The sequence below is a fragment of the Acomys minous genome (assembly GCF_964271855.1).
Source record: "Acomys minous genome assembly, chromosome: 5".
Classification (NCBI taxonomy): domain Eukaryota; kingdom Metazoa; phylum Chordata; class Mammalia; order Rodentia; family Muridae; genus Acomys; species Acomys minous.
In genome coordinates this window covers 16,313,599-16,341,481 of record NC_140494.1, presented here as the reverse complement: position 1 = coordinate 16,341,481, position 27,883 = coordinate 16,313,599, and the positions used below count along the sequence as shown (strand labels likewise).

Here is a 27,883-nt window from a genome sequence, read left to right as displayed (position 1 = left end):
TGTGGTCACTGAGAGTCAAGTTGGTGGGCTGTAAAGATCAGACACCCTGCCTGTGACAACCGCAGTCAAGAACACCTGCAAAGTGACCACCACCTAACAGGTACCCTCAGAGCTCTGAACACAACCAGGGATCTTCAAGAAAAGTCCCAGGTAGCCTGGCCCCAAGTCTGTCTACTGGCCTCCCTCCCCACCAAGTCACTACTGTACTTTACTAACCAAGGAAGATGTATTCCCCTTAGAACCTGAGCAGATGTAAAGGCATGGCCGCTCAGCACTCAGAGGAGACAGGAGCCTGCATCTGCAGAGATTTCTAGAATAAACAAGAGAAGAACCAATCCCTTCTGAGGCCTGGAGCTACTTCCCCAGCTCCCATCTGATGCCTGAAACTATAGAGTAGTAAATGATAGAGAAATCGATAGATTTTTCCCCTATATATGCATATCTGCTACAAAGTTTAGATTATAAGTTAGATATGCTTTTAGATTAATAATAACTAACAATAAATAGAGCAGTTTAGCACTGTACTATAAGAAGTTATTTAACGTTTGTGATGTTTTTAACTCTTAGAATTTTCTATTTGATTTTTTTTTTTTAGTGTACAGTTTATTGTGGTAACTGAAAATTCAGATAACAAAACAAAAATGGGTTCAACTGCACTTTAGAATGAAAATTTAGCAGGTAGGGTGATATACTCCTTTAGTGCCAGTCCAGCCTGGTCTACATGATGAGTTCCAGGATAGCCAGACCTACATAGTAAGATCCTGTCTTGAAAGATTAAAAAAAAGGAGAGAATGAATATGTAGACTCCCCAATAGAATCAGCAAGTCTCTGGTGGCACCTGATTTTCTGAAGGTTTCTCTACAGCCTTGTAGATGTTTAAGATACACACACCCTTTACTTACAGTGCCTGGGAGACAGTTTCTGAATAACTCTAGGACCAGAAAGGGGGAATAATATAGCTTAATTTAAGGCCAAGAATAGACCTGTAGTTGTAGCTCACAGGTAGAGTACTTGCTTGGCAATACAAGTCTCAGGGTTTTTCTCAGACACACACACACACACACACACACACACACACACACACACACACACACACACACTGTTGGTCCTTAAATATCTCATGAATATGCTTTTAAATCATGCAGAATAAAAATGACCATTCTTCACTGTCCTTTAATACTCTGCAGGCTTGACCTCTAGGATCAGAGTCTGCCTGCCAATGAGTATATGCCACAGACGAGTAAACAGATATCTAGGGAATACATCAGCTGGCACACACCCTCCGAGAGCATCTGGGGATTTCTTTTGTTGTTGTTGTTGTTGTTGTTGTATTTATTTATTACATATACAGTGCTCTGCTTGCAGGTACATCTTCAGGCCAGAGGAGAGCATCAGATCACATTATAGAAGGTTGTGAGCCACCATGTGGTTGCTGAGAATTGAACTCAGGACCTCTGGAAGAGCAGTCAGTGCTCTTAACCGCTAAGCCATCTCTCCAGCCCCCATCTGGGGATTTCTTTAGAGGTAACAGTGGGGTAAAGGAAGCTGAGGTGTGTTTGCATACAATGGAGTTTCTTGTTTTGTTCTTCCTTACAACTTTGGAAAACGCATAATTTGACAAAATTAAAGGCAAAGACACACCAAAGCACACCTGGCATCTTTAGACCTATCAGAGATTTGAGCATCCACATAGGATTCATTTTAGACTATACTGAACCCAGCATCCACTGGCACTTTTACTCTTTGGCTTGTCTTGAGACACAGTTCTGCTACACAGCACAGGCTGGCTTTGAGTTCACAAATGCCCTGCCTCACCCTCCCAAGGGCAGTAATTATAGGTTTATACCATCACTCATCATGTTTTATTTAAATGGTTTTTAATTTTTATTTATTTTTGTTTTTTTTTTAACAGAAAAATTAAGAAGCTTGATGGCCCACTTGTATAATTGTAGTACTCAGGAGAACAAACAGTAGGAACTGGAGTCCAGGTCCAGCTGGGCTACTTCAGTGAGTCCCAGGTCACGTGGCTGCACAAGAAAGGAAACAAGCAAACACGTTTTAACACACCATCCAAAATAAAAATAAACAGAAAAAAAAAAGAACAATGATAAGCAAAGCAAGGAAGGAAGAAAGAAAGAAAGGAGCGAGGGAGGGAGAGAAAAGGGGGGTGGTGTTGGGAATCAATTCCCACTTTTAACTTAAGAAAAGACAATCCCAAGCTTTCTGATGAGACCCTAACCTGGAGCATGGGCAAAACACTCATAGAGAGACCAGCACACAGTCACATGCTTAGTTTATTTATTTGACAAATACTACATGCTGTCACTATTTTAAATAATGAGCCCACATTGCTTTCTTCGGTCCTCCTTCCTTCTTGGAGTTTGCAGTTGGGCTGAGAATGTCTAGGCAGTAGTAGCCTATGATTCTATAGGGAGTCCAGAGTTAACGGGTAGGGGCCCTTCAGATTTTAGTTTTTGAAAACTGTTCGGTTGAATGAAACTATTTCGTGCCACATGTTTAGCAGTTTTCTAGGGCTGCTGTTGCAGAGCACCACACGGACTGCCCGAAACATGCTTGTCTCCAGTTTTAAGGCTGGAAGTACAAGGTCAATTGAGTCGGTTGCTACTGAAGTTCTAAGTGCCAGCTCTGTTTTATGCTCTGTCATTGGCTTGAGGTGACCTTCAGGCTTTCTTCATTCTCTCTGTTCAAATTTCCTCTTTTTGTAAGGGCACTATTCAATCAGGATCCCTCCTTCCTCCAGCATGACCTCATGTTTTTATTTTCTTTTTTATTCATGAACTGTTTTTTAGAGTTTTGTAGTGAGAACACTGTATTTACATGATTTCCAGCCTCTCATCCCCAACTCCTCCTATGTCTCTTCCATCACATCCTCCTCCCAAATGCATGTTCTCTTCTGTAACTCTTTTTGTTCACACACACACACACACACACACACACACACACACACACACACACACGTTAGTAACAGTGAAATTGCTTGAGGAACAAGAGTATATTGGAAGTCTATGTTTTCTATTTTGTTGTATAAATGGCTTCTAAAGCTGGTCTTTTGTGTGCATGTGCATGTGTGTATGTACATAAATGTGTGTTTATATATGTGTGGATGCATATGTAAGTGCACATACACATAATCACACATGGGAAAAAGACAACCTTAGTGTCATTTCTCAGGTGTCATTCATCTTTTAGGGGGAGGAGGAGGAGGGGTCAGGTGCTCTCACTGGCCCAGAACGTGACAATATGATTCTGATAACTGGCCATGGAGTGTCAGAGACCTAACTGTCTTTACTTCCCCTGCCTAGGATTACAAGGACAGGCCACCATACATGGCCTGTTTATTTGTTTTGTTTGGTTTTACTTTGTTGTAGTTATTGAACTTATGCCCTTATGCTTGAGACGCACACACTTTACCCACTGAGCCATCCTTGAAACAGCCCATTCAAGTTTTTATTTTTATCTTTTAGAAAGTCAAATCATACATGAACAAGATAAAAGACCATTGCTATTTAGGACATAGTCTGGGCCTAGAGGACTCACCAGTCTGGCTGCCTCTGAGAGTTCTTCAGCCCCCTGGCCCTGCTCTGTGCCCGAGACTCCTACCTTCTTCCTTTTGACTCTGGGGCCATCCCATCTCTTCCACCGTGGGGAGTCTTGTGTGAGTTGCTCCCTCAGCCTAGAATCTTCTTTCTATCCTTTATTTTTCCAAGTTTTCAGTTTTCATAATTCATCCACAGAAAAACTGTGGATATATTGACCGCTGCTTTTAGGCTCCTTACTCAGTTTCTTGTTGGTATGTGGAGTTTCTATTTCCATTATCAGTCTCTTCCTTATGTGAACCCCCAATTCTTGCTCTCACCGACTCCACACTGACTACCTCTTACCACCTCCACGGAGACCCTGGCACCAATGTCATTTGATCCCATGTTGATATACAGACAGAGGTAGCTATGATGGATGAAGTCATCAAATGGTACCAAATAGATACAATTAAACTTCACACAGCATGGGTATACTATTCCTGAGCAATATTGCTTTAAACACAGGAAAAATATGAATGCCCTCTTCCCATAAAGACATCTATTTCTGATTTAGCATCCTGGAACTGGTAGGGTAACCACCTGAGTTCATCTCAGCTGGGAGTGTTGAGAAAAGTGATGCTGAAAACAGCGAGAATTTAGGAGAGAGGTCTGAAAGCTCTGAGTGCTCCTGGTAGAATTTGGAGCACAGGTGTAGAACCTTCCATTTGGAAAGAATTGCAAAGAAATGCTGTCCAAAGCTGTAGATTATCTAATTCAGGGGATGGCTTCTCAATCATCTCAGAGTAAACAGGTTTTAATTGGTGATCTGAGAGGGGAGATGTGGGGTAAGGCTATGGTGCTTCTTTTTTCTAGAAGGAAATCACCATAATTTCTAAGGAAATCAAAGCAAAGCAAAGCAAAAAAACACCAGACCAAACCAAACCAAGCAACCAACCAACTGAACAGCAACAACAAGAAAATCAAATAAATGAGAACAGTTATGGCTTCGTCTTTAGCTTTTTTTTTTTTTAATGCCAATTTTGTTTAGTTTTTTAGAAAATTTTAAAAAAACAACCAAACCAATTTAAGTAAAGAAGGGAGAATTCGTGACAAGGACACAGGGGTACGAAGTGGAAAGAAGAGAATGGGGATGGGAAGGAAGAGAAATTGGACCTAGTCATGACTGCTGCTAATAGGAGTCCAAGTCTTGAGTAGGCATAAAATATAATTAGTGTGACGTTATGAATTAGAGACTTACTTTGATGCTTTGAGACAAAATGAGGCCTTTAAAAAAATCTCTAGAAAGTGGGAAGAACAGAGACCACATCTCTTGGGGTGAGGAAGCTCAACTTGGTATGCAAGATAAGAACCGGGAAAGCTGGAGGCCAGCAGAACAAACTGGGAGCCGTGAAAGCTGGACGCTATTGTGAGTGCCCCGTCATGTACTCATAAAGGCATGCTCTAGAAAGCATTTTGAAGGAGAAAAAGACAATGTAGACATAATTTCAAAAGAAGACTCTGAAAGAGTCAAAGTCACCATTGAAATCTCTTAGTTACCAGAAATAAGTCACACTCATTAAACTCCTTGGCCGTGGTAACCTGGAGGAGAGCTATGCCACAGCAACATCTCGTGGGATGCTGCAATTAAAATGCATGAGCCGAGGCCAACCTTGCATTGGAAATGCTGATTGAATGCTCTGGTCTTGGTGGATGGCATGTTTCTCGTTGTGCTAGCAACTAGAACGTTCTTCTCTGTCTTTATCTCTCAGGCATAGCCATGTCTCAGCCACTGTCTCTTTTGGCTTAGTTGTATCCTGTCCCCACAAATCTGTTACATTGGAACTCTAGTCCTAACTCTTTAAATATGACTGTCCTTGAAGTAGCTAAGTTACAATGATCCCACATGGGTGGACTCTAGTCTGACAGGTCTGGTACTCTGTAAGAATTTAGTAGGCTACTTGACTTGGAGGGAAATTATGGAAAGACCCAAGGAAAAAAAAAAGATGTGATAGCTTTCCTTTACTGTGGCAAAATAACTAAGAGGGTAGATGTTTAAAATGACAAGTCTTATTTTGGCTCAGTGTTTTGTAAGTTCCAGTCAGAATTGATTGGCCCTATTGCTTTGGGAATATATGAGGAAGCATCTCATGAAAGAAGGAATATTACTACTGTATTCATGACTTTTCTGTTGCGGTGACAATACACTATGACAAATGCAACTTATAGAAGATAGGGTTTATTTGGCATCTTATTCCAGAAGAGTAAAAGTCCATCGTGGTGAGAAACTGTGTCAGTGAGCAGCAGCACAGAAGACAGAAAAGAGTCTGAAGACTCACATCTTGAACCACAAGTGCCAATCAGAGAGAGCATGCTGGAAAGCAATGCCATTCTTTTCACTCTCAAAGCCTACCTTCAGTGATGTGCTTCTTCCAGTAAGGCCACACTCCCTAACCCACTTAAACAGTATCATCAATTGGGGACCAAATGTTCCAACATCAGAGATTATGGGGAATATCTCAACTTATCCAAACTTCTACATCTGCCATAATGAAGCGAAAAGTTATTTACCTCATGGCCAAGACCAAGAAAGAGGAAAAGAAAAAAGAGACCAGAGTCCTACAACCTCCTCTTTTGGCATGCTCCCAAGATGGAAAATCTCCTGTCACTACCCATGTCATAAAAGTTTTCATTGCTTCTCAGTGGTAACAATCTGAGAACTAAGTCTTTAGCACATGGGCCTTTGGGGGGACATTCTGGATTTAAACCATCACAACAACCACTTACAAGCTAAAGAGAAAGACCTTAGACTCAAATCAATCTGCTGTTATCTGGTTGTCAGACTTGTAGTTTCTATTACTATGAGAAAAACAAATTCTATTAAGGTACACTTTGTTATAAAAGGCTCAGCTAAACATTGCATCACTCCACTAGTGGTCGCTTTCTGAGCATGTGGTGCTTCCAGGAGGCCTATTGGATCCTCGGTTCATGAGATTTTGCTCACAGCCACCTATTGACTCACTGGTTCAGTTTATGTGCATTTCTTTCTTATTCTGTCCTTCTCTGAGAAAAGGAAACCTTACCATCTCCACTGAACAGAAAGCTACTAGTCACCTATTTACATTTGACATTATTAAATGAAATAAAACGATAGACTCATTTTCCTGTTTGCACTAGTTATATTTGAAGCATTCAACAGTCTCTTGTAACTAGAGGCTACCTGAATGGTCACAGTGAGTGCAGAACATTACCATCATTCCTACTAGAAGGTTCTAGTAGACAGCATGGGTATAGAAGAAAGCATAAAAAGCCCTTTAAAGCACTGAAGGCTCCCATTATGGCTGCGGTATTGTTAGAGTCTACATCTGTAAGCAACAACAGCATTTAAGGTAGCTTAATAAGAAAGGAGGTGGGATAAAGAAGTGCTGATGAGCCCCACTGCCATTCCCAAGGGGGTTGACGGTCAGGTGAGAACTTTCAGAGCTTCAATAGAAGGCCTCTGTAGTCATTTCTCTTTGGACCTGCCAATGATGTTTACCTTTCTTTCTTAACTTGTTTTTCTTTCCTTTCTTTTTTTTTTTTTTTTTTTTTTTTTTTTTTTTTTTTTAGAAACAGGGGGCCCCTATGTAACTCTCTGACTGGCCTGGCACTTGCAATGCAGAAAGGAGGCTAGTCTTAAACTCACAGATATTCTCCTGCCTCTGTCTCTCAAATGTTAGGGCCAATGGCTAGCCCATGACTTTCATATTACAAATTTGAAAATCAAGAAAGAGAACCCAGCGTGACTGGCCCATGTGGAAATAAGGATCTACCCGGCCAGGCCAGATGGGACTGAAGAAAAGGTGGCAGGCAGAGTCTCAGGGACAAAGGGCTACAGGTTTCCCATCCCAGAGGATTCCCAAAAAAGAGTCCTGGTGAGGGGGCTGCCTTTATAGGTTCCTCTGTTGCAGCTAAAGGTGCCTTAGTGGTTGATCCAGAATGATCCATTGAACAGTAACTATTGAGTATGCTTTGACCTTTGCTTTTAGTGCGGCACAAGCAGCAAATACCTTTTTCTTTACTCCTAAAAAGTATTTCTTAGGGATTTGTCAGGTGCACGGATGCTGGTATTAGAGACAATGGGAGACGTAAAAGAGTAAGATCTGCCTTGTTCAGGGTACCCTAACCCCTTAAACAAATTTATCCCATCCAAAAGAGCAGTCTGAGAGCTGAAAAGGGGGGTGGGCTCCCTAGTTTCTTGATCCTTACTTTAGCCTCTTGAATAATTTTCAAAGATAATATTCCTACTTTAGCATTAAGGAAAACAAAATAAAACAAATGGCCTTCAAATTTGAGACCCTCTCTTCCAGCCAGCCATCTTATTTTCTGTAACAAGCTCTTACTGCCAAGATAAAATATGAAAGTGTCTTCTCATAGCCCCAACTGTTATGCTACTGAGACAAATCCTGTAATTTTCCACTTTCACGAGCAGTTCATCTAAAAAGAGTTTTTCAATTTCAATCTTGCACATTCTATTTGAGTCAGTGTATATACACCTCAATCATCCCCTAACCCCGAGCTCTGTGATTGCAGGTAAATGCCACACAAAGACATGGAATCACTTTAAAATACGCCACATCCCACAAAGAGGCCACTTCATTTCAGGGAACTCAGTTAGTTTCAATTAAAGCCGCTTCTATGCTAAATTTTAAAAAAGTCTCACAGAACGAATGATTAAAATGATCACATTAGTGGTTAAAAAATTAAGTTGCCAATAATTCCAGAATTGATAGTCAGGAAACAAAGGGCGGGGATATATGGAGTGGATGACAGCCCCCAAATGAATCTCCTGGACAACAAAGGAGCGCAGGTTTTAATTTGGAATTGTGTCACACGCAGGTCTGTGGGAGAGAACATGCATCCATCAAGTTTTTGATGAAGATGAGAGGCGGGTTTAGCATGGCAGCACCGAGTGAGGCTTACAGCACATTTTCACCAAGCGGAAGGAAACAATAGCCACACCATGGCAGATCCTCAACACCCCTCTCCCCAGTGGCCACCGGTCATTTCTAATTGCATTGACAAAGAAGTAATTGTTGCTTCAAAGAGAATCCAGGTCTTTAGCTATTCCTACAGTGCTTCAGAATCATTCCCTGGTGATAAGACTATTTGAGGCCGAACTTAAATGCACCGCCATATTTAAAACTTGGATTATTCCGAGAAAGCTGGTGTGTGAAGCTCTCAAAGAAAGGAAATAGGCAAATCATTTTTTTTCTCTCTCACATTCAGACTCCCCTTTCACTGGTTTAAACCACCTGTATTTATTCTTGCATTTTTATCTCCCCTGTTCCGTTCTCTTTTGTGGTGTGTAAGAGTATTTATTTCTGCTGCTGAATTATGTCCGCTTTATTGCTTAGAAAGAGCAGCTTGCCTGTTATCTTTCATGGGCGGGAAAGTGGTACCTTTTGAGTGGTTCCTGGTTATGGGTATTAATGTAGCCATCACAGGGATGGCATTATCATCCACTGAAGCCACTTCAAGTTCATTTGCATTGTACAATATGTATTTCTATATTTGTATGGCTCCAAGAAGAGCTGAAACTCATTAAAATGCAAGCTATACTCCCTGCTTAAAACTTGAGGAAATTCGTTGACTGTCTCAAGTGTGCTGTGGCGTCTTACCTTGAATGCATTGTCTATGTTTCCGGAGGAGCTGGCGAGTAGTTATGTGACAGTGTACTACAGACTAATGGAAGAATTTACTGAGGTTGAAATAAATGCTCTAATTACAAATAACAAATTAAAACGTGAAGGGGGAAGTGTGACATTCATATGTGTGGTAGGCAGATCTGTGCAGCCATAAGCACAGATCTGCCTACAGTTGTTTGGGCTTTTGGTAATCAAATACTTATGTGTTTAGAAGTATTGGTGCCAAATAATGAAGGAAACAATTTGTGTGTGGGAGGGAGTGAGGAAAGGAAAGGAGAGGGAGAGAGATGGAGAGGGAGGAAGAGAGAGAGGGAGAAGGAGGGGGGAGGGAGAAGGAGGGGGGAGGGGGAGAGAGAGGGAGAGGAGGAGGGAGAAGAGAAGGGAGAGGAGAAGGGAGAGGAGAAGGGAGAGGGAGAGGGGGAGGGAGAGGGGGAGGGAGAGGGAGGGAGAAAGGTATGTCCTTGTTCTTGATGGTGTGTGTGCATGCTGATGGAGCCTGAGGTTGATGTCCAAAGTCCTTTCTTGTTCTCCATCTGCATTAGTTTCCATTCCTGCTGCGATGATAACATACCCCAGTGAAAGCAACATACAAGAGAAGAGATTTATTTTCTTTATTTTCTTTAATTTATTTTAGGGGGTTCTTCCAAGTTGCAGTCCATCTTAAGAGGAAAGTCAAAGGGGCAGGAACCTGAAGCAGCTGGTCACATCTGCAGTCAGGATTGGAGAGAGAACAAACGGACACACACACACACACACACACACACACACACACACACACACACCTGTGCCCTGCAGGCTCCCCTCTATTCAGTCAGTCTGTGGCCCAACCTTTGAAACGGTGTCACTCATATTCAGGGTGAGTTTTCTCACTTTAATTAACCCAGTTAAGAAAATCTCTCATAGGCCAACACAATCCAGACAGTTCCTCACTGAGACTGCCTTCCTAGGCAACTCCAGGTTGTACCAAGTTGACTATTAAAACTAACCATTGTGGGGGTTGGAGAGATGGCTCAGTAGTTAGAGGCCTTTTCTGCTCTTCCAGAGGACCTGGGTTCTAGGTCCAGCACCCACATAAGGTTGCTCACAGTCATGGTAACACCACTTTTGGGGATATGATGGCCATGTTCTGTTCTTTTTTGGGCACCAGGCGCCTATGTAGCTCACAGGCATACATGTACGCAAAACACTTGCACACATGAAATAATAAAATATTCTCTTAAAAAAGAAACTCACAACTATGCTGCCTCAATGTTTTTGAAACAAGGCATCTCATGGGACCTGAAACTCTCCAACTGGCTAAGCTGACCAGCGAAGGGCTCCAGGGATCTGACTGTCTCTATTGTCCTCCTCTGGTGTTGAGGTTACCACAGGACCAGGCCGACCTTGGTGCTTGGATCCAAAGTCAGGTTCCCATGCTTGCATAGCAATCACTTACCCACTGAGCCAACTTACCAGTCCTTGCTTTCTATTTAAAAATTTAGATATTTGGGCATGACTGGTAAAGTTTTCTGCTCAAATATTTTTTTTTAACAAAACTCAAATAGTATACATCCATGTCTGCAGCAATTTACAGGTTCAGATATAATAGGCATGAGGTGGGAATAAATCTGCCAGTGCTTTGACTAACTTTGTTTCTCTCTCCCTCCTTCCTTCACTCCCTCTTCTCCCCAAACCTAAAAGTCTACACTTGGCTTTCTTCCCTCTGCTCTTCTGTCTTCTACAATGGGATAGCAGGAAGACCCTCACTAAACGCTAAAGCCTATGGCAGCATTACGCTTTGGGTTTATCACAGTCTTCAGAACTGTGATAAAATAAGCTCCTTTTCTCCATGTATTACCTACCAAGTAGCATTATTTTATACCCACACAAAGTGGAGGACAACATGGCAGCCCCCACCACCAATAAGGCTTAGAACAAAGCACAGTGAGGTGGGTGGTATAAGAGGAGCAGCTGTGTGCTTGGGAAGTCCAGAGGAAGTGGGTCCAGTGAGAGAAGGAGCTCAAGGCAAGCAGAGATTTAATGGGTGTGAGGAAGAGGAGCAAGGAGAGGAAGGCGTTGAGAGGCTAGTCAAGAAAGCCTGAAAGTTGCAAGGCTATTTCAGGAATGATTAACTGATAATTGGCCAATGATGTACAAGACAGGGCCAGTTATGCAAATCAAGTCTAGGAATTTAAGGACGCTTTGCACCAATTGTTGGAGCTTAGGGAATTAGAGTCTCTGACCTCAAGGACAATGAGCACATCCTTATTTCTGAGCAGTGGTCATAGGTATTGAACAATTGCTAAAGATGATGAAAAAGATGGGCAGAGGGTGGTGACACAGACCGTGTTAGTTCCCTGCTCACATGTTTTATACCAAATTGAATTGAATGGAATGGAATGCATTAATGAGAAGATAATAGAACTGATTTACCCAGAGAACTCATTCTCACCAGTGCAGTCAAACACTGGATAAAACATGAGATTATGGCCTCTGAGTTGTAATTTCAGAAGGAAAAGTAGAGATGTAGTCCAGACTCAATGTAATTTTTTCCTGAGAAATAAGTGTTTTGTAAAATCTCTTTTAATTAGTTCTTCCCTGCTCCCATTTGTTCTATTCTAGGTCTTTAAACCAAGAGGTATGTGGACACCACTCTTTGCCCTAGGACAGTGGACAAGAAGGGCTAGTCAGTGATCTATATGTCACATCAACACACATGCTCATTTGACATGAGAAAATTATGGGATATCAACCAGAAGACACCACATAGATATTCAGTATCTGGCTTTCTTTACGAGACAATTTGGACCTTCTATCCATTTTTTAAAACAAATAATTAAGACTTATTTATATGTCCTTTATATATATTAAAGGACAATATATATACAAATATTAGTATTTACATAGTGATTTGCATGATTAGATAATATATAATGGGAGTCACATAAATACATACATAATGGAAGCTACTGTATAATAGATATGTTTGGGCAATCCTTAGTTTAATAGATGATCTTAATAGTTTTTCATAAAGTATCTATTGATAATACAAACTTATGCCTCTTCCCTTGGGAAGTTGCTGTTTCACAGAAATGGTCCAAGCACAGCAATAGCAAGCTGGAAAAAGGAAAAATAGGGCTTAGGAGATAGCTAATTAGGCTTAGTGCTTATTATGCAATTATTAGGAACCTTAGTTCAGAGCCCCCAACCCCACACAAAATGATGAACTGGGATGGTGGCCACCTGTAATCCCAGCACAAAGGAAACAGAGGCAAGGAATTCCCTCAACAAGCTGACTAGCTAGATTAGACAAAACAGCCAGCTCTGAGTTCAGTCAGAAACTCCTACGCAATATACGAGGTGGAGAGCTAGAAAGATAAACATGTCTACATCTGGCATCCATACACATGCGCAGACATGTACACCTCTACATGCCTGTGCCCATGTACATGCAAAAATGTATACAAGGATGCACACACACTACACAGAGGTACATATGCAAAACTGGCTGAAATACCTGGGACCATTTTCATATCACAAGGCTCATTCTGGAAATCCAAGCTGCAGACATATTGTTAGAAGGGTCCAGGTGAGAACCAGTCTCTTCTGCAGATATGGACAAATGGGAGGATTTCCATTTGATTCAAGCTAAAAATAACAAACAAAAACAAATCAAAAGAAAGCAAAGTTGTGATTTGAGTAAGGCTCTTACAGACTTCTCAAGTAATCCAGAGTTTAGAATAGAGTTATTTATTAATTAAGTAATAAACTGCACACCTACTTCCAATGGCAAACATCACAGAAAAGTTGTAACAATTTATTTTGAAAGCAGAGCTACTTTCCATGGTTCACTTTTGTCTCCACTTCAGTCTGCATATAAATCTGAAATACCTTGACAATTTATGTTTTAGGATTAAAGGTTAAAAGTAGGCCAGACGACCACTTGTATACAGCTGAGAACTCTCATTGCATTAGGGAAAACTATTATGTCTATTTGGTGCATGGGTACTGCAAAGCACGTTATTTGTTTACAGGTTGTGTTGCTTACATAGGGTCATTCATTGTTCTGAGAGTAAACTCACTTAGGTGTGGAACCGAGGACATTCACCATTGGCATTTACATCTTCTCTAGGCTGAGCACTCTTAGGACCAGATTCTAGAATCTGAGCTGCTCTTGTCATGATGTAGCTCTGTGGAAAGCCTTCTATCACCTCTTCTTTCAAAATGTATGATATCTCTGGATTATTAAACAAAACATATGACCTCTACAGTCTTCATCAATACCTTCTCACCAGACCAGTCTGTGGTTGTGCAAATTTGTCCCTGTGGAATATTTTCTGCTTGATAGTCAGCTAATTTTACTTTGGCTTTGGATGGCTGTGTTCATGTGACAATGGCTTAAGAGGATGTATTAGTTGCTTTTTAACTGTTGAAATCAAAATACCTGAGAATAACCTAAGTGGGGAAGGGGCAGGAGGACAGAGGACTTGCAGAGAGAAGAGAAACCATGGTCTGGGGCATCTTTGAAACAGGCTAAAGACCTACCACAGGGTAAGCTACCGGGAGGATCTGGGGGTGACTCTAGCTGAGACCCCCCCTACTAGCAGTGGACATGGAGACTGAAGAGGCCACCCTCTAACTGGACAGGACTCCTAGTAGAGGGAGAGGGACACCAACCCACCCACAAAAACTTCAATCCAAGTTTACCCTACCTACGAGATGTGCAGGGATAAAGAAGGAGCAGAGATTGCGGAAATGACCAACTAATGCCTGGCCACGCCGTGCAAGAGAGCCAACCCGTGACACTATTAATGACACTTTGCTGAGCTTGCAAACGGGAGTCTAGCATAGCTGTTCTGTGAAAGGCCCCACCCAGCAACAGATCAAAACAGGTGCTGAGACTCACAGCCAAATATTGGGTGGTGCTCAGAGAGCCTTGTGGAAGAGTGGGAGGAAGGATGGAAGGACCGACCGGGAGGGAACAGGAACTCCACAAGAAAACCAACAGAGCCAACTAACGTGGGCCCAGGGGGCTTGGTCTTCAAGTGGGTCCCCTAGTAAGGGGAGTGGGGGCTGTCTCTAACAAGGACTCTGTTGCCTGCTTTTCAGTTACGTCCCCCTGGCGGGGGCTTCATTGCCAGGCAACTAGGGTAGAGCGTGTTCTCAGTTCTGATAAGACTTGATGTGCTGGGATGGGGGGCTGCTCCCCTTTTCTGAGGGATAGGGTCGGGGTATACAGAGAAGAAGAAAGGAGGGAGGGGCTGGGAGCGGAGGAGGAAGGGGGCTATGATTGTGATGTAAAGTGAATAAATACATTAATTAACTAAACAAAAGAGTGATTCACTTTGGATCTGAGACCAGTTTGAATACGTGTGTTGTAGACAAGCCTTCTGCAATGAGCTGGTGGCCACCTTCCTGCCACCCGTTCACTAATTTGGTCACAACTTATCTGTCGAACTACTTCCCCAACTTATTTTCCTGTGTATTAAAAGTTCTCAACCTATGATACGGTGCTGGCTTAGAAGTCCTTCAAAGTGATTGATCTTGTGGCTGATGTACAAGCAGCTGCAGCTGACATGTTTCCTTACTTGAGGAAGGTCATAAACAGGAGTAGTTCCCAAATAAGTACCTCAGTCATTTTAACATAGGATCATGACTTGTCAGCTTCAGGGAGGGCCTTTGTGTGGGATAAAAGTGCATCCTTCTCCATCCTCTGCCTGCAGTCTGTGATGAGTTTAAATAACCTTGACAGGAAACTTTCTTTTGCTTACCTTGGAGAAGCCATCCTCATCTTGAGTTTTGTCTTGCCTTGTCTTAGGTGAGAGAAGATGGCTCAGGACAATTCAAGTGGAGAAACTTTTCTGGTTTGATCTAAGTCTGTAACACCAATTGTCCATTGTATGCCATCTCTCTCAAGTTGCACTAAAATTCCACCCTACACTATGTGGTCCACCATCCACTTTACAGATGCATGTGCCTCTCAGCATCCCTACAATACAGAAGTATGCAAATTGATAGTTGATGAGCTCTCACAAGTCAGGTACCACTATGATTACCTGGATTCCTTCCTGAATATCTACAACTCTGTGATTTAGATATTAGTGTTATTCATGTTTTATGGAAAAAAACATGAGTTGAAGCTCGGAGCCACTTTAAGCAAACTTCAGAGTCACATAATGAAGATGTCTAGGGTCCAAATTAACACCCATTTAGGATATACCATTTCCTCACATATTTTCAAACAGACCCTTTAAAGCTAGAAACATATTATTTTTTGGTCAAAAAGAACATATGTCGTGAAACACAATTCAGAGACTCAAACATTCAAGGTAAACAGCTGATCTAGTCCCAATTAAAAAAAGCAAAACAAAACTATTTTTTATGCCTGCTTTTCTAGCTTGGACCTATTTATTTGTTATTTTCTTTATTATAAGAAATGCTATTTCTGGATAAGTGTTTCTAGATTTGTAAGTCATTTTCATGACTAAATGTTTGTTTGCCTGTAAGAGCCCAGGGTAGGGCTTTCCTGCCAGTGGGTGCTCAATAAAGATTAATGGATGGCCGTGGATGTCTGTGTGGGCGCCTTGCACTTAGGGTCTGCCTAGCTCTTCAAAAGCAGCACAAATGAAGCAGGAAGTTGAAAATCACAGATCACCACCCCACCATGATCAGGGGTTTCTGGATCAGGCTATGTCAGCCAAAGCACCCCAAAGCCTCAGATGCAGTAGTTGGGAATGCCATGCAATTTTTCTCCTCTTCAGAAACATCTTGAGGGATGCTGTGAAAACGAGACTCCACAGCCGTTTCCAAGACTAATATCAAATATAAGACAAAACTTGCTTCTCTGATGAGCACTAAAGAAAACTAAATATTTTTTAATTGACACATTTTCTATTATTATATACATATAAAGAGGATGAGTAATAGGCCACATCAGATGGTTTATTCAAACTGTCAGAACAAGAGATGAAGCATGAGTAACTCTCCAGAGAAGCTTCTGTCAACTGGAGCAGTAGAAAAGACAGTGCACAGCCATACGTTCGTTTACTAGGGAGTCATCATCCTTAAAAATCTTGAGGAAACAAAGCCATTTTCCCCCAACATGCGTGGTGGGGGATTTCTTGAAGAGAGGAAAGAGGAAAATAAATCCAGTTTACTTCACACACACACACACACACACACACACACACACACACACACACAGAGAGAGAGAGAGAGAGGGGGGGGGGGACCAAATACTCATGTGTGCACTCAGATATGGGCCTTTGCTAGAGAGACTTGGGGTCAGCCTTGGGGATCTGGCCATCATGCAGAACAAGCATCGCCAGACATCTGACACCTCAGCCGCCTTCTAGGATGTCAGGACACTGGCCTGAGATATCGAACCTTGCACTGTCATAAGAAGAAGGTGGCGAAGGAAAGCCCTCATGTTGCCGCCCTTCTCAGGCTGGCTTGATGCATCGTTTTGTAGAGTTTATCCCAGCAAGCTCACCCAATAGCCTTGATTCTCCACACAGCTCTCGGGCTTCCTATTCACATAAGCAAAGTGAAAACTAAGTTCTCAAGGTTGATGTTGATCTAACTTTCACATTCTCATTGGTGGATTCTCTCATAAGATGAGTATCTTTAATGGAAAAGCTCTTTGTGTCCTGGACTTTTGATGAACATTTATTTATTGCTATTTAAAAAAAAACTCCTTTTCATGTCCTTCCATTAAACTCCCCTTAGTACTGAGAAGGCTTTATGAATTGAGGTGTCTTGGAACATGAGGGAAGAGTTTGTTTCATTGGCACATTTCCTCCCTTTGTGGTCATCACTGCTCACTCCAGAGAATGATCTTTGAGGAACAATCTAGAAAGTGTGTTATGAAGGGTAGGTGTTGGTATTATGGTCTGGAGAGATTTTTTTCTCTGTGTTTTCTATTTTTAAAAAACACAGAAATCAGGTAGCCTCCATGAACAAAAAATTATAAGAACATATATGCCAAAGGTACTGATGATGCACATTTTATAAAAAAAAATCTTTGTCTTAAAATGAAAGCTAAGGTTTGGAAAGATAGAAGGGCCGGCCCTCATTACCAGTAGCTGGAGCCTTGTCAGCAGCCAGGCTGGTGGTGGGAGAGCATTGGCTGCTGTACCATGGCAGAGTAAGCCATATTCCTGTAGTGGTGACTCTCTCAGGAAGACCTCAGGAGCAGCAATGAATCTGCTTCTAAGTCTGCTTGACCTTACTTTGATTTGAGTCTGAAAAAAGGGGACTTAACTGTTACGGTGGGGGACAGTGAGGAGGGGCTGCAGGATTTTGATGGAGATGCTGTGCTGTGCTGTGAAGCCCACAGGTCGGACCTCCGTTGGCCGACTATGGTCACTTAGGATATATTACTTGCTTGTTACTTCATTATTTGTTCCTCCTTCCTGGTTCAGACTCTCACCCTGTTGTAATAAGTAACTGTCTTCCCGGCCATCATTCTGTATTGACAAGTAAATGTCATCCACGTTTGATTGACATCTATTGCACCAGAATGCAGAAGTATGAATTAAAAAATCGATTCTGCTTCGGCATTTAAAACCACTCTCATGTGTCAAACGTAGCTGCTGGTGGGATAACTCTCCTAACACTCACTCTGGTAGCCTTTTACTAAATTCACCTGGCTTATTCTTCTAGCTCTCCCACGGTTAGGGGTGGTGGCTTTTCTTTGTCATAATTTCCCTGTTCTCCCTCCCTCCCGCCCAGTGCACATCTGGGAGAGCTGCTATGGCCCCTAAGAACTATCTGTGTGTCTTATGAAACCCAGCACCTTTGCAAACACGCTTTCTCTATTGTAAGACCACGAAAGGCACTCTGACAAGTGATGATTTCTCCTGTATGTTGCACCTTTAAGCAAACGCAACTTCAAGTCCAGTGACTGGTATCTCCTGAAGGGCTGCTGCAATTGGAAGCCCTGTAAGTCAAAGGCTCATGTGTGCGCTCCCCATTGTGTAGCCCTTGTAAGGAGAGCCAACCCTCCTCCTTTTGGGCGGTGGACACGTTCATTTAAGTCAAGAAATGTCCTTTTCCTTTTTAAATACACTTCACTGTTCTCAGGGTAACATCTTATTTCATTTAGGAGGCTGTAGAAGCAAATGCTAAGGTTAAAAAAAAAAAAAAAGCCCGCACATCTACTGTCTGGAGAACTGGAGAGGGCCCTCCTTATGTTAAAAGTGGCATTTTGAAAAACACCTGAAGCGCTGATTGTGGATGAGCCAGGAGAGAAATGTTGTCACCAAACCTCCCTCCTTTCAACCTTCACTTCCACCTCCAACAAGAGCTGTTGGCACTGGGGAAATAGACTTAGGTGTGACCCTTGAGTCCTGAGAGCTGTCGCACAGCTGCCTCCCTCCCCCTAGTATGTCCAGCTAGGGCGCTGCCATCGTCTGGGTTAGACAAGGAAGTATTCAGGATTTCACTGTTCATCCCTTGCAGAGAGGGAAAAAAAGAGAGGCCGAAAAAAAAAAAATCCCACATTGTCAGAGTAATGCCAAACTCTGTGTGAGTGGGATGAGCAGAGCAGATGCTGCAGAGAGATGCCAAAGCGGCTCCCCTTCCTCTGTGCCTTGGGTTCCTATAAATTGCTCCGGCGCGCGTTTGTCAGCCTCCTCTTCTCCTGGCAGGTGGTACCCAGGCAGAATTCTGCGTTCAGCCTCTCTCGTTCGGCTCTCGGCGGCGAGGCTTTCGCTGCTGCTGGCTAGCTCCTATCTCCGTCTCTGAACCTCTCTGAGCCGCTGATCCTGCGAACCTCCGCCGCTCAGGGCATCTTGGGGGGGCGCCTGACCCGAGCTCCCTCAGCTCACTAGGGGCTTTGGGGGTGAGCTTCTATTAGAGTTGTTGTGGCTTCAAAAGAGGAAGAAAAGGAAAGAAAGAAAAAAGACAAGGGACAGACGAACCCAGCCAGCAAAGAAAAGAAGCAAGAAGCAGGGAGAAAAAAGCAACTTCAGACGGAAAGTTGGTGTGAACTGGCGCAGTCTGCAAAAAAGGAAAAGTCGATCGCGGGCAGCAGCGGCATAAAAGTGTGAGCCGCCCGGGGAGAGCGCAGGAGGCAGCGGCTGGCTCTGCCCTCCGGGTGGCCGCGCCGGCACCCGCCGCAGCTACAGGTGCTAAGGGGTTGGCAGGAGGCGAGAGGGCGCCCTGAGCACCCCTCCCCCAGCCCTCACCCCCCGCTCGGGACTTCACAAGTCACTAGGCGCCCCAGCTCCCTCCCTAGCCGCAACCTCAGCGGGGGGAGTAGGAGCCGGTAAAGAGAGGCCGGCGCCCGCCCGCCCAGGGGAGTTGGGGTTCGAAGGGGGATTGTTTTCGGCTCTGAGGAGGTCCCCGCCCAACCTTCAAAATTTTGTCCAAAAGCAGACAAGAGGATCGGCCCGCGCTGAGCCGGCTCGTGGGCAGCAGGAGGCGCCTGATCGCTGCCGGGGCGCTGGGGGTGGTGATGGTGCTTCTGCTGGTCATCCTCATCCCGGTGCTGGTGAGCTCGGCCGGCACGTCGGCGCACTACGAGATGCTGGGCACCTGCCGCATGGTCTGCGACCCCTACGGGGGCACCAAGGCTCCCAGCACCGCTGCCACTCCGGACCGTGGCCTCATGCAGTCCCTGCCCACCTTCATCCAGGGTCCCAAAGGCGAGGCCGGCAGGCCAGGGAAAGCAGGTCCGCGTGGGCCCCCCGGAGAGCCTGGACCACCGGGCCCCGTGGGGCCCCCGGGTGAGAAGGGCGAACCCGGCCGGCAAGGCCTGCCGGGCCCGCCTGGGGCGCCTGGCCTGAATGCGGCCGGGGCTATCAGCGCGGCCACCTACAGCACGGTGCCCAAGATCGCCTTCTACGCTGGCCTCAAACGGCAGCACGAAGGCTACGAGGTGCTCAAGTTCGACGACGTGGTAACCAACCTCGGAAACCACTACGATCCCACCACGGGCAAGTTCACCTGCTCCATCCCGGGGATCTACTTCTTCACCTACCACGTCCTGATGCGCGGAGGGGACGGCACCAGCATGTGGGCTGATCTCTGCAAAAACAACCAGGTGAGTACCGGCAGGCAGTGGGGAGGGCGGAGAGCGAGTGCGGGAAGGTGCTGGCAAGAGGGAGGAGACCCCGGAAATGGGGGTGGGAGCCCGCGAAGGAAGGGCGCGGCAACCTGGCTCCCGGGAGCAAGTGCTAGAGGGACGCTGTGACATGCTGGAGAGATGGGGGTCCTAGGTGGAGGAGGGTGCCTTGCTGTCCGGAGAAGGTAGTTCTAGGGTATCAGACCATGATCCGCGCGCGCAGTTATGAGCGTGACCCTAGAGGGGCGAGAAACTTGGAGCTTGGCCCCGGGGACAACGTGGACTAGGAGAGTCCTAGAGCAGGGCAGGATCCCTGGCAGGTGGCATTCTCAGCAGCCTTTCCGGAGGACGTAGATGGCTGCAGGAGCCCGAAATGGGCTTGTCAGGGTTCTAGACTCAGTGGAGATAGACTAGGACTCCAGGGAGAAAGAAAGGGGCCCCCAAGAGTGAGTCTCAGACAGCACTTTGCCGCGCGGGGTAATGGTAATGCTATGACCCTTGAGAGGTCGGTGAAATTCAGAGCCACTTTACACTCCAGTTACTTTCCAAAAGAAGAAGTGCTGGGAAAAGAAAAAGTTAGATTTACAGCGCTGTAAAAGTACAGCAGCTCGCCCCCAAACACGGAAGCCCCCTCTCTATGGTGGGTTGGAAAAGAAAAATGCACAAGGAGGTGGTGGGGAAGGTGGCCTATCAGAGCTCAGCCCTTTCACCACCTCCGGGCCACGGTGGTAAAGGCTCTTTCTAATCACACCTGCCTCGCCTTGCTTTGGCAGCAAAATAGCCTCCAATGAGCCCCAACCAGGATCTGCTCTTCAGGGCTGGTAGGTGGTGCCACAGGGGCCACTGGTCTCCTGTGTTGGCCAGGGCTACTTTGCCATTGTTAGAGTCAAGTCAGTGCAAACCCGAAGCTTCTTTGATCTTTTAGTCACAGGGGAAAAATACATTTCTAACTACCAAAAAGTGTAATAGGACCTTCTGCACTCTGCAAGTCCCAGGCACCTGGGTAAAGAGAGACCTTTGTGCTTGTAACCTGCTGTGCCCTAAACTTTGCTTACTGGCTGACAGGAAGAGAGACCCTGCGACCCTCCTGGATGGCCTCCAAGATACTTTATTTCCTGCAGTAATCTTGACTTAGCAAAAGCTGGTGTGCTCCAGGTCTTTGGTACTCTGGAAATTCAGATATTAGCTAAACTCCGATTTTCTACAGAGCACTTTTAGGGACTTACTTTTTAGGAACTTTTTCTTTCTTTCTTTCTTTCTTTCTTTCTTTCTTTCTTTCTTCCTTCTTTCCTTTCTTTCTTTCTTTCTTTCCTCCTTTCTTTTCCTCAAGACCTGATTTAGTGTCAGAATTCTTTCAAAGGTAAAAGATGAATGTCCCAAATGTAATCTACACTTTAAAAGGTCCCTTGCTTCTTCTTGTCTACAAATCCCCTCAAAACCTCCAGGACATCAGAAATTAAAAAAGAAAAGGAGGAAAAAAAAAAAAAGAAAGAAAGAAAGAAAGAAAAGGAAACATGGCCACCAGGAGGCACTGAAAAGGTTGTTTATTGCAATTATTATGCATGAAAATGATATTAAGTGAAATAAAAATTGTTGTAGGTACAAAGCTACAAAGAGCACGGCTCACTATACCAAAAGAGGCATTGTGTCTGCCTGACCACATGACTTAGGAACGGCCCAGCAGGCAGCCACAAGGCACCTCTTTATTTATAAATTGAGTCTCTGACTCAAAAGTTATGTCTGTAAACACTACTCTACCAAAGAGATATTTTTAGAGCAACCCACTAAATTGTACAAAAATTCTAGTTTTGTCAACAAATATAGAAATGATAATTTTAAGAATATCTGAAGATTGCAAATGCAGGAAGCCCTAAGAACTAGCACAATGGAGTTAGCTCAGATATTGGTGGTTAGATTGTAGAATCCGTGCCCATACAAACAAGCAGAAGAAAAGCATTTAGTATGCAGGTTCTAAAATTAAAACATACATGTGCCTTGTTGTTTAAGCCATTTCACTAGGGGCATAAATTTTTTCCTATATCACTTGAGCAATACAGAGTCTATGGGGATCAGGAAAGCAAGTGGGCAAAACACCTCCAATGCTCGAGACTGGCTGCTTCTTCTTCAAAAAGTGAGTAATAGCTAATGAAGAAAAGTGTGGGGAGAGTAGTGAGCAGCATCCTTCCGAGTTCAGTGTGGGTTGTCTTAGAAAACAGTTATGGCAATGTCACAGCAGAGGAGTTTTGTCTTTAGAATGAAACAGTTTTGTAAAGTCTGGCTGCAGCCAGTGCCAAGTGGGAAATCTTGTAAAAATCTCTTTTTTATTAATTTTTAAATAAATATTTTATTCTTGATTTTCAATTATAGTCTGTATGGTTGTTTCCTAGAGTCACAATTCTCCCTCTGAGATGACCTAATTTGTTTTTATAAAACAGAAACGCAGAGATCCATGTCAGAGTGATGTTCTATGGATTAAGTGGATTTTGAGAAGCACAGAAATTAAACAACAAGGGAAGGATGCAGGTTTTCGCTGCAGTGTCTCTGGACCACAACCATATGAGGGCCATCTTATTCATACTTTGTGTTGAATGTAAGGTCACAGATGGGCACATCAAAGGCCAGTAAATTAACCTGATGTGCCACTTAACCTTTTGTTTATGGTTCCATGGGAGTACAATGAAAATGAAATTGCCAGAACATCAGCAGCAGTTAATTAAATTAGCAAATGTTGCTGCAAATATTTTGTATAATGATAATCCCTTAATAACAAGACAATGCTAAAAATATACTGCCTGTCATACTCCTACAAACATATCACTCACTATAAAGGACTCCTGGTCTCAAAATCCCTACGAAACCATTAGCCTACCCTTAATCATATCATCTGTTGAAAGCCCATCACAGTGTATATTAAAGGTAAAAATGAGGGTCAAATAGCTCTATACAGAAACAGGAAAAATTCCTAATGCTCCTATACTTGTAGTTAAAAACCTGAAAAAAAAAATAGTCTCTCGGCATAGTTTCTATGATGTCATTATAGTACACCACCATAATAAAGACAAGATTGCCAGAAAGTTAGTTATATAAAATAACTAGAGATAAGCTTTTCATTTACAGACATTTATTAGTTGTGGTAGCAATAGGCATGAACTACATGGGAAAGAATAAATAGTGTGTGGTTTTTGTATTCATTTGTCAGAAAGAGATGATGTGTCATGCCAAATTAGTTCTTGCTTTAAAAGCACAGAAATGCACACTAAAGATAAAACAGAAACTAGATAGTTAACATCCTAAGAAAAGATATTAAAGTGAATTTAGGCAGAAATAGGTATATTGGACCTAGAAAAGGATGCATTATTACTCCCTGACAAAATGCCGAAATCAGTGCACATTTAGGAGTCTGGAAATAGCCTTCAGGGTGAACACATTACCTTCCTCAATAGTTTGATGGCTTCAAGTAAGAACTGCTGGAGTCAGTGGGATAGATATCAGAGCGTGAAATTCCAAGCCCCATTATACCCTTAGAGTGTGATGGGTGGACAGGCGTTCTGACATCATGGGCACTGGCAGATGGTGAGCATTTAATTGGGAAAGTCCTGTGCTGCTGCATAGGTTAAAATGTTAGGAAATTGCTTTTTATCATAAAGCCACCACACCAGTTTTATTCAACAAAGGAAATAAAAAAGTGCTAAGTATAACCTTGCAGTGTGTGGAATCATGCTAATGCATTAGCAGGTTCTGTGGTTTTACTTACTGAATTAAAAATGGTAACATTTACTTGGTTTTGTGGTTATATTCTATAGACCAAAAACTGCATTGTATATTTTCAAAGGATTAGTCTCTAAATCCAAGATTTCAGTGAGTCTTGGCTCCTAAAGGTTTCATATAGAAAACAATGAAAATGGACATTTGTAAACTATATAATAAATACCCCCAAGTGCTGAATAAACTGTATCCCCCCTTATTAATAGCTGAGAAGTGCATTAGTTTGATGATTAATCAACATACTGCTAATATAGATAATTGCTAGTTTGTATCTTAATGTTTCACATTCATTAAAGATCCACACGTTCTGAAAGTCAAGTCATAATGATGATATCCTCACTGTGTAAATTTTCTTCACTGAGAATTAATAATGAGATGAAATGAATGAACTAAAGCCTTCAGCGTCTCCAAACTGAAGATTAATTCCTAGGAAATATCATGAAGTCCAAGTGCATTATTATGTAACGGTTAAACTGTATCGCCTCACTAGTGCTGGACACATTCGAGTCAAAGCTTTTGAGTCTGATCATGCAGCATACTGGTTTCACTATATTAATGCCAGTTAGCACAGTGATAAGCAATTCTAAATCCTTTAAGCCTTTCTCTCCTTTTGCTATATGATACCCAGAAAGAAAAAAAAATGTTAAAATACTACTCAAATTACATTCCAAGTTCAGTAGTGTCAAAGAGCCTTCTCCTCTTATGGCATTTCAGCATTAATGTGAGAACATATCCTTCCCATGAAATTTTAATTTGAAAACCCATCATTTACATTTTGAAAGACACGCAGGGAAATTCTTGACTTATGTCTCATTTCTTTCATTTTGCCAAGTGATAAAGCCTAGCATATTATACCCCAAGTCATACATTATTACATAGTGCAGGTTTACAAAAGCCACTAAATCATTTGCTATGTTATTCAGGGAAATATCATTATGGTAGAACTGAAGCAAGCCACAGAGCAGAAGACGTGCTACTGAAATCAATCATACACAAGCCTGCCTTTTCAAAGATCTTTTTTTCCACAACAGAATCAAAATATGTCTAAGCGAGACTGAAGCCTCGTTTGAGGAAGGAGTGTGACAGAACGTCCATATGACACGATATGATAGGCAATTTAAGTGTTTGCAAATGTTGATCAACTCACTAATGAGAAGGCAGAACATAAGCAGATTATAGTCTGCTCCTGTCCTCCATGCCAGACACACTGACAGTCACGTAAACAATACCGACCAGGAATCCTAGAAAATTGAGCCATCTCAGGTCACAAATTTAATTTCTTCTATAGCTTTTGGATCTGGAGAAATTAAATTGTTGATTTAAAGGTACATATAACTAAATGTGAAAAGGGCACAAAAAAAAAGTGAAAGGCAGTTTGGAAACGTGGGAGATATAAACAAAGATGTTCAGGTGAGTTAAGCTGCTTCTGAACTAGCCTGGAGAAAAAGGGGCTCTGCTTGTGTCTGATTTCCAAAGCTCTAAACACAAAAGCTTTCTTCTTTTATTTCCCCTTCTATATAGATGCAGAATGGTATATCCCTGGGTCTTTTGCCACTTGAGCTATCAGTTTCTAATAATTATGATGAGCCATTGAAGTGCGCAGTTAGTTGGAATGTTATTATTTGGCTTAAAATGCAAAACAATACTTCCATTTCCATTCCAAAATGTGATTGGATGTGGAGATCCAAGGAATCAGAAAAAGTGACAGTTGAAGAGGAAATTAGATTGGCATGCTTTATTTACAAGGATAGGAAAGATTGCTGCACTGTCCCTTATTAAAGCAACGTGTTTCTGTTTTTCTCTTTTCCAGTAACGTAGTTGAGGTTGTTACAGAAATCCCTTCTAAAGCCATGGGACCAAAGGCAACGTCAGTGTGCTACATTCAGTGCTCACAGCGGCAAGTCTGCTATTATGCAAAAGGCGCAACTTGAGGATTCTCTTTTGCAAACTCTAATTCTTGTCTGTTTCACATAGGTGCGTGCTAGTGCAATTGCCCAAGATGCTGATCAGAATTACGACTATGCCAGTAACAGTGTGGTCCTTCACCTGGAACCAGGAGATGAAGTCTATATCAAGTTAGATGGTGGGAAAGCCCATGGAGGAAACAACAACAAATACAGCACATTCTCCGGATTTATTATTTATGCTGACTGATGATAATGCAGAAACTGAGCTTGCTATTCTGAGTTTGAACGCTGGATTCGTATGGCTAACGTCAGTGAATCAAGGATCCCAGGGGAAGCCCATTGTAGGGCACCTCAGTTGTGTAAATGTGGGGAGATCAAATGCTACCTGACTCACATCTGTATCACTCAGACGCATTATGTAAAAAAAAAAAAAAACAAGTATTTAACGTAAGATAAGCAGATGTGTGATCCACTACCGCCAAAGCAAATACTCCTTATTGTTAGTGTCCATGTGAATGAAGTCCTATATAGACCACAAGTTTTTATAGAAAAATCTAAGACACCGAATTATTTCTTCGATATCTATGATACTTTGGTGTACTGTGACCTTGCTGCTTTTATCCATGTGTCAGCTTTGGTTCTTGTGAGTTTATCTGCTTATTAAGACACTTGGAGTCTATTTGTAGTGTGGGGAGGAGTTATTTTACCCTGCAGGAGAAGGTCTGATTGAAGTAATGCTGCTTGTCCCCAAAGATATTGTCTGCCTTGTACTCTTGTTAACCTTATAGCTAGACCTGGGAATGATTCAACTTCAAGCCTTAACCTGGAATTTTCTGGATTTGTGGGAATTCCCAAGCCTGTGATCCTTTTCACATTTTTTTCCCCTTTTCATGTGAATTTTCTTTTCTCTCTTTTCTGATGATAGTCTTTTAAATGGTAGAGATTGAAATTGTATCATAGGATTGCCCTATAAGTGTGAAAATGTGTAATTATGTATGGTATTTAGAACCGCCCCCCCCCCCGTGTGTCCATTTCATTAATAGAATTCATTTAGATTCACTTGAACAGTCAGAGAAATGTATTCTTTGGTATGAAGTCATATGGAGGTTTATCTTCTTTGGAACAAAAGATTGTTCATAACCTAAGGCACAAAGGTTTAATTTGAGCTACTGCATGCGTCACCTAGGGGACACTAAGTAAGGCCTTCAAAACTTACCACAAATCTGTGGCCTGTGGGTTAATTCAAAATTAACAATAGAACCCATAATGACAACAAAGTGTATATATTTTATATAAATATCTGCCACACACTTATTTATATACATACATGTTAGATGAAATATTATATATACACGGCTTCAGTCCACTAGGCACAGTGGCTGTACAGCTAAAAGAAAAACTAATTCAAAAAGCATATATGTATACACACAGAACCATGCACAAATTATTTGACTTATTTTAGATTGAACTATATTTTAGATGATACAAATATATAGAGTAGGACAATAATAAAAGCTACTTCTCTTTAAGAGTTATCCAGAAAATTAAATCTTAGTAGATTCAATACCCCATATCGCACATGTGTGAGTTAGTTGACCCCATGGTTACTGAAGTCCACATGCAATCCATACTTTAACTGCATCCTCTGGCAGGCCATTAGCACAGGACTTCAGGAGGCAAGCATCTCTCCCTTACAATGTTTATGAAACATACCCCTTCGAGTAGTCAATTATTTCTTTTCCTTCTGGTGGATTGAAGCTGACAGCACAGTGCAGGCCCATTCTCTCTAGTTAAAACACACTGCCAAGAGCCATCTCTTTAATCTAAGGGAAAGATCAAAATGCATGGTATGGTATACGTCCTACTAGTGCACAGCTTCTCTTACAATGGAAAAATCTGTTCCCCTTCCAGTTGCCTTTGAACACTCTTTGACAAGCGGAT

At 42.7% G+C, this 27,883-nt stretch overlaps 1 protein-coding gene and 1 long non-coding RNA gene across 2 annotated transcripts; one reads left to right on the top strand and one right to left on the bottom strand.

The window, feature by feature from the left end:
- Positions 1 to 11,928: 11,928 nt before the first annotated feature.
- On the bottom strand, positions 11,929 to 15,307 carry LOC311598685. Its single transcript, XR_014779625.1, has 3 exons — positions 14,974 to 15,307; positions 12,720 to 12,850; positions 11,929 to 12,319 (listed from the first exon to the last, which is right to left on the bottom strand). It is a non-coding gene; the product is annotated as an uncharacterized lncRNA (long non-coding RNA).
- A 3,064-nt stretch (positions 15,308 to 18,371) lies between these two features.
- On the top strand, positions 18,372 to 26,380 carry C1QL3 (complement C1q like 3). The gene is made up of 2 exons (XM_084783000.1): positions 18,372 to 20,249; positions 26,010 to 26,380. The coding sequence occupies exons 1-2, from the start codon at positions 19,662 to 19,664 to the stop codon at positions 26,187 to 26,189; spliced, it is 768 nt and encodes a 255-aa protein (XP_084639126.1). The 5' UTR covers positions 18,372 to 19,661; the 3' UTR covers positions 26,190 to 26,380.
- Positions 26,381 to 27,883: the final 1,503 nt, after the last annotated feature.